Source organism: Poecilia latipinna, unplaced genomic scaffold, assembly GCF_001443285.1.
Source record: "Poecilia latipinna isolate Pla-1442-1.1 unplaced genomic scaffold, P_latipinna-1.0 Scaffold3618, whole genome shotgun sequence".
In the NCBI taxonomy this organism is placed as follows: domain Eukaryota; kingdom Metazoa; phylum Chordata; class Actinopteri; order Cyprinodontiformes; family Poeciliidae; genus Poecilia; species Poecilia latipinna.
Window position 1 is genome coordinate 1 of NW_015116234.1, and position 6988 is coordinate 6988.

At 38.3% G+C, this 6988-nt stretch overlaps 1 protein-coding gene across 2 annotated transcripts; it reads right to left on the reverse strand.

The window, feature by feature from the left end:
• Positions 1–8: 8 nt before the first annotated feature.
• On the reverse strand, positions 9–3397 carry LOC106941341 (carnitine O-acetyltransferase-like). 2 transcript variants are annotated; one of them, XM_015024326.1, is made up of 3 exons: positions 3235–3396; positions 751–1020; positions 9–301 (listed from the first exon to the last, which is right to left on the reverse strand). In XM_015024326.1, exons 1-3 carry the CDS (start codon positions 3259–3261, stop codon positions 296–298), a joined length of 303 nt encoding a protein of 100 aa, XP_014879812.1. In that variant the 5' UTR covers positions 3262–3396; the 3' UTR covers positions 9–295. The 2 variants fall into 2 exon arrangements, with proteins under 2 accessions (XP_014879812.1, XP_014879811.1); XM_015024325.1 differs by having other exon boundaries at positions 9–1020; positions 3235–3397.
• Between the last annotated feature and the right edge of the window lie 3591 nt (positions 3398–6988).

Sequence of the window (6988 nt, forward strand, 5' to 3'; positions counted from 1 at the left end):
AAATTCTTGTCTGCAGTTTGCCACAAGCCTCGACGGGGAACATAGTAAATGTCTGGTAAATATCTGCAGATCAAAAAATTTTAAAGCTTGTTTACCATAAAAAAGACCTCTAGTTTCCAAATTATTTTGGACTCCACTGATTTTCTTTTTTTTCTATTCCTAAAATATCACAAGTGAGACTTTTTCTTTAAAAAATGCTTGCAGCACTTATCCAAGTTTTGTTAAACACAAGTACCTTGTGTCGCTGCAGCTAACCTTTTCCCTCGTAAGACGATGTGAATCTGTCTGTAATCGGTTAGCCCTAATGAAAAATTAAAAGACTCAATAAATACCTGTGGCGGCAGGTCAAATTTGTATCATTCTTAAATTGACAATGCTGCAAAAAAATTCAAATAGCAAATAACCCTGAGGCCACACATTGGACTTACTTTCTAGCCTTAGACTGAAACAAATTCAAGTGTGACAGTGGTCTACTCAAAGCCCAGGCCTAAATCCAATTGAGAATCTGTGGCAAGACTTGACAGTCGATGGCCACAGAAGCTCTCCATCCAACTTGACTGAGCTGAAACTACTTTCCAAAGGACTGGTCTGAAGTTTTAGTCACTAGATGTGCAGAACTAGTGGAAACATCTTCTAGAAGAGTGGACTCAGGCAGGGGGTAAATACAAAGGCACAGCACAGTTCTCACATATATCTACCATAATGGAGCCCAATCACATAAACCGAAGGCAGACAGAGCCAAATATCTACCCAGTTATCCGTCTTTCTAGCGCGTCTCTCAAGCCCCTTCTGGAGCCGTTCTCCTACTCCGCCCTTCAGGAACTCCTGTATTAGAACGCGAGTGTGTTCCAGCTCTTCCTCGCTGACGATGGGCTCCAAGGCGGCCAGGTAGCGCTCACACGTCTGCTTCAGAGGCGGAACAGGTAGCTTGGGCAAACCTTCCTGATGAACAAAGGACCTCTCTGATATCTGCGTTACCGCTCTGAGTAAACGGCATGGGTTTGCAATGCCTGGACGCAGCTGCAAGACAGGAAGAGACTTTGTTTATATATTCAGTGAGAAATCATAATAAATGTCCTACTCCGTTTGTACGAAAGAAACGCGGTAATCCGGTCAAGTAAAGTATAACAGGCTATAAAGATCCACGGCGTGAACATGTTTGTGTGAGAACACCTCTCTGAAACAGAAACTTGACTCAAATTTGTGGACAACAATTTGAATATTCATAAAGGCAAATAGTTCAGTGATAGATGACTGAGCATGTGAAAAGGGACACCGAGACAACTAATTGGAGCTGTTCCACTGTTTGTTTGTTGGGAGCAGCGGGGTTGTGCTCTGCCATCCTATAAATAGAAGGTTGACACTGCTGAACTGCGACGGGGTGGTTGCTAAAACAAACATGCATGAAAGCATGAAATCCATCTGTGCCACACATGTTAACATGCGGGTGCCATGTTCATAAGGTCCATGCTCGTCACCAGGTACAAAATAAATCTTAGATTGAAAGTCAAAGACAAGTAACCAAATGTTCAATGACAATACAAACAGTTGCTGAGGAAGTATTATTTTTCCTCAGAATTAATTGATTTCGAGAATGTTTTTAAAAATCACACTTAAAAAGAAAAGAGGAATCACCTTCTACTTTGTGCGTATTTGATGACATCACAAGAGCCACAAGGGTTGGGCTGATCAGCACAAAACACATGCAGCTTTTGACAGAGTCAAACCTTGATCCTGAATCATTTGAGTTGGAAAAGGTTCAGCCATTTTTTTTTTTTGTTTGAGCCAGAGTTTGACCCTCCCAGGCCATGATGCATACAGCTGTGGCTGCAGAAGCAAATGTTGGTGAGTCAAATCTGTTTATAATCCTTTTTATGTTCTTATATATTTTTGCTACAATGCATATTCCCCATGTATGAAGTAAGATTTTTTTTTTTTTTTTTTGTTTTTTGTTTTTTGCACGTAGTTCCCTATATAGTTTTGTGATTTGCTAGTGCAGGCTGGTCTGCAGATGAATCGACTGTGCGACTGACTTCTAGGATCGGGTTTATTATTAGTCACTCTTTCTGGCAAGTAATCTTGGCATCTGCAGTGGTTATGGTGGCAGTTTTACTGTAAATACTGGGACTTATTTTAATAGAACAGATCGACTACCAATGTGGTTTTTAGTAAAGGAAAAAAGAAACACATTTCTGAAAATAATTACTGATGATCTTTGATCATCTGGCCTTTCCAGTCTGCACTGGTCCTCTTCACAAATTACAAATTACTTCAATATGTTTTCAGTACGTTTTCCCTGAAATCCATGCAGCTTTCCCACTGAAGGCCCAGAGGATTCTGTGCGTCCGTAGAGATTAGAAGTGAACATCTCTGAAGGAAGCATTTAATTAAAAACATGCAACTGTCAAAGGGATGGAAAACAAGAAAGAAAAAAATATGAATGCACTCTTTCAAATGAAATCGGATTAGTTGCTTTGTGTCATTGCCATTGGGGGAAACTATTGTTTAAGGGAGCTTTATTTAATGACAATTTAGAACAAAATAGCTCAACAAATATAAAACGTACTCAGCTGTTCCACAGTGAACTGAAGTGAGTTTCATTGATTTCTTTTCTTCTGTTTTTTAAGTCTGGCTACCAGCTTTAATGTACGGATGTAAACGGAAATGACGATGAAGTGGGAGGCTGTCTATCATTTCACATAATATGTACAGATGTGTGTCACCTCTATCAAGGTCGTGGGAATAAGATAGAAGATAGAACTTCCGGTTAACCCTTTCAAAATAATATTTTTGTGACAGCTAAGTGCGGCAATGTCATTAGTTTTATACACCACCTGTTACAGGGAATGATGTGAAGCACTGAATATGTTAAAGAAGCGCCGTTCACTGGCACAACCTGCGGCTTTCATGTCGCCGAAGTTGACATTTTATCAGCATACGCATCTCGTTAAGCAATGCTATCGGAAATATTAAGCTAACCTTACGCAACACAAACGTTGTTAAAAACTGCACCTATATTAAAATGTACAATGATAACTTTGGTGCATTTGAAGACGTGAAGGGGGAGATTAATGAATATTCCTCTCGGTTCCTTCGGACCTGTCACTGTCCCGGTGTTGTTGTCCTGTGGCGCCCCACCCCTCCTCTCCTCTCCTCCTCCACTGCCTCATGCAGCCCGTAAACAACAACAAACCTCCTGCGTCTGGTTCAACGAAATAAATACAAGACACTCACCGCAGCTCTGACGATAACCCCCAACATGGTGCTAGAAAGACGCGCTGAAGCCTTTGACCGTCCCGGGAATACAGATGGGTAAACCCCCGGGCTGTCATATCTCAAGGACAGGAACACTGTCTATTCTCAGCTGCCCGCCCCCCGTCGGACCCACTGAGCAAAGACAAGTCAAAACTCTGGAGGAGTTTCATACATGTGGGGATAACAATAGCTAAGCATCACCTAAAGACACTTTGAAGCACTTATTATTATTATTATTATTATTATTATTATTATTATTATTATTATTATTATTATTATTATTCATCTTTGTGTGAATAAAAAAAAATTACACGAAGGTAAAAATATAAAAACAGAAATTGAGAATAAGACTGTAAGAGAAAATTACGAGCTGTAAGTTTACTGCGTCAAAAAAGGTGGGGTTCTCATAAACAATTAAGAGGAACAAGACAGCAAAACTGTAAGACATTTTAGGAATATATATATATATATATATATATATATATATATATATATATATATATATATATATATATATATATATATGAAAGTTTTTGTAATAAGTACCATTACAGCAAAAATACTATATTTCCAAAGTACTGCAGTGTTGACAGATAGCTCACAAGAGCTGTAAAAACAGCCATAATTATCTGGTTTGTTTGGAGCGGTGCTGATTTTGCAGCGACAAGAGGAAAGATTTGCAATACTGTTCTACTTTTCACTTAGTATACATCAGCCTGTCACTGAATGTGCTGTCCACATTTTTTACTATATCATCTTGTGGACCAAAGGGACAACCCAGGACAGAGCGTACCTTCCTGATCAGCTTATCCCACCGTTTCGTCTCATCTGTTGATAAGGTGCTGCTCTGGCAGACCACACCATAAAAGGTGGTTTCTTGAGGAAGAAGAGTAGTGTGTAAACATTTAGGTTTATGCTTTTCTTTTTAAGTAATAATCTGGAAATTCAAGGTTTTAGTATAAAGCCAGATGCTTCTCACTGAGCTCAACTTCAAAATGCAATATGGCCTTCTTGAATATTAAACATACTGGGGAAAAAAAAATGTTTTCAGTAAGTTTGAAGTTTATTAGCAATAGATTTTTCACAGCGCGTTACAAAATTTTGTTTATTAAATGTGTTACGTTGTTTTAATGTACAGACATGTTAAGTTGCAAAGCTGCAAACAATACTGAAAATAGCTGTAATGCGACATAATTTGCGTGAAGCATAACAATAAAAGCGGTTAGCAGCTGGAAGACTGGATATGCCGCTTGCTAACATTAGGGTGATTTATTTTTAGCTACATTGAGCACGGACATAGAATGGGACCGATCAACCAATGGGCTCATTTATTTGTACATCCAACAAGCCAGAGATACTGGCTTGCTCCAAGGCAAGTATTTTGTTTGTGTGGAGCAGTGCCTTCATGAAGGTTTTCCTCAATGTTTTTCATTTTGTTTTATCTTGACTATCTTAAATGTTATAGATCAAATAAAGCTGTAATATCTGACAATGAGAACTTGTGTTGTTTAAAATGCATTTTTCAAATTAAAGGTAAAACTGTCCAAACCAACCCGGCCCTGTGCGAAGAAACTAATTGCCACTGAACCTAATAACGCGACATACTATCATTTGTCAGCAACAATTGCCTTTATGCGTTTGCAATAACGATAAGTCTTTTATGTCATTCTGGAGAAATTCTGACCAACTCCAAAAACAAATCAGAAACGAACTCACTTACGCCTATCGGCCTGGAAAATGCAACTGACTCATTTCTAAGGCTTTGAGGCTCAAGCACTGATCAAAGTGTGACTGAACTTCAGGTCAGGACCTGATGGCTGGATGTTCTCCTTCAAGACTTTCTGACAGAGAGCAGAATTCACTGCTCCATCAACCAGAGGATGCTGTAAAGCAGTCCCAAACCATTTACACCACCCCCACAATGTTTGATTATCAGTGTTTTCTGAAATGCTTTGTAAGATTTAGGCCAGATATAACAGGACCTACATTTTGTCTAATTTGTCCAAGGTATATTTTACCAAATGTTTTGGGAAAATATGGTCTTTTTGATCAATGGAACCCTCACACAAATGCCATTTTTGTTCAGTCTCTTATTTCGTATGATTAAATCATGAGTAGGTCATGATGCCAGTAGAGCTACAGATCTTGTCCTGGGTTCTTTTTCTGACCTGCTGGATGCATCCTCGATGTGCTTGTCGAATAAATTTGGTGGTCTGACCGCTCCTCTGGAGGGTCACCTCTGTTCCAGGTTTTCTCCATGTGTGGATGATGCCTCGGCTCTCACTGTGATCCTCTTGACTCTAAAATCCTTCTAAGGTTTTATAATAAAATATTTAAGTAACTTTGTTTCTGGAGATTGGAGCGTGGTGTGTTGGCTAGACTTACTCACTTTTAACTCGCGTACTGGAAGACAAAATCACGATGTTGAAGCTTGGTGAAGTTCACCCATTCCCCTTGTCAAGTTAACTATATTTACATTTCAGTTTGCAGACAATAAGCACCATGTTGATAGCAGCCGGCTTCAGCCTGGCCACCTCAGCAGATGATTAATCAGCTAATAAGAGCCTGACATATTATTTTCATGTTATTTGGAAGCCAAGATGACATATGTAAAAATAAATTAAATCCAGAAGTTCGTTCTGTATTTTTGCTTAAATCTGTGCAACAAAGTCAAAATAACAAATCTAGAAAATATCACTTCAACTGAAATAATCAATGCTATCTTAGCAAAAAATAACGCATTATTGTTTCCCTACTTTTTAGACTCCTATTCTTCCAAACCAGAGAATGAATTAGACCAGAGGATTCTCACTTATATTTATCTATCAACCCCGAATAGGAGTATCTAGTTTATTTACTTTGGATCAACATTATTAGCGTTTTCTTCTTTTGCTCTTTCATTTGGTTTGTTATTTGGTTTGTATTTCCTTTTAAATCCTGTAAAGCACTTTGTATTGCCTTGTTGCTGAAAATGTGCTATAAAAAATACCTTTACTTTTATGTTCTAAATGTAAAAATCTGCTTGTCAGAAACATGTGTTTTTTTAGTATATGTATATGATTTTACTCTTGATATCACTACTAAATCAAATGTCATGTTTTACAGACTTGTCAAAGTAAGAGACAGTGGCTTCCACCTCTTTATGAACCACCTTTAAAGAATAATATATATATATTTTTTTTTTAAAAAAAACGTCAAATTAAAGGAGTTACATGAGCAGGCTTTTGTTAAATAATGTTAACTTTATTTATTTATAAAAAAAAAAAAGGTCTTGTTATAAATAATATATTTACAGAATGATATCCTGCGTTAAGCTGGTGCATGATTCTGTACAAATCATCAGTGGCCACATGATGGTGCTCTTCCAACATCTTTTCACAGAAACAGTACTGACCAGTTTCCTCAGGAAATACAATCCAAAGACGGACTCCATGATCATCTATTCTAAGCGGGATCACAAGAAAATACACTTCATCTATAAGTGCAGTAATGACAGAAGTTGGCATGAAGAAAGTCTATGTGCAAAAAGCCATTGGAGATGGATGTGATTGCTCTATATGAAGTCACATTTCGGCAATATTCTTCAATAACAGCGCAGAGACAGAGAGAGAAAGAGAGGGAGAGAGAGAGAGAGAGAGAGAGAGAGAGAGAGAGAGAGAGAGAGAGAGAGAGAGTGTGTGTGTGTGTGAGGGAGAGAGAGAGTGAGGAGTGCAGTCGTGACAAGATTTATTTG

Excerpts from the sequence above, each read along its gene's own strand:
- LOC106941341 (XM_015024325.1), bottom strand. The coding sequence starts at position 3,261 with ATGTTGGGGGTTATCGTCAGAGCTGCG. Across the intron at positions 1,021-3,234 it reads GGGTTATCGTCAGAGCTGCG|CTGCGTCCAGGCATTGCAAA; the intron begins GTGAGTGTCTTG and ends CCTGTCTTGCAG.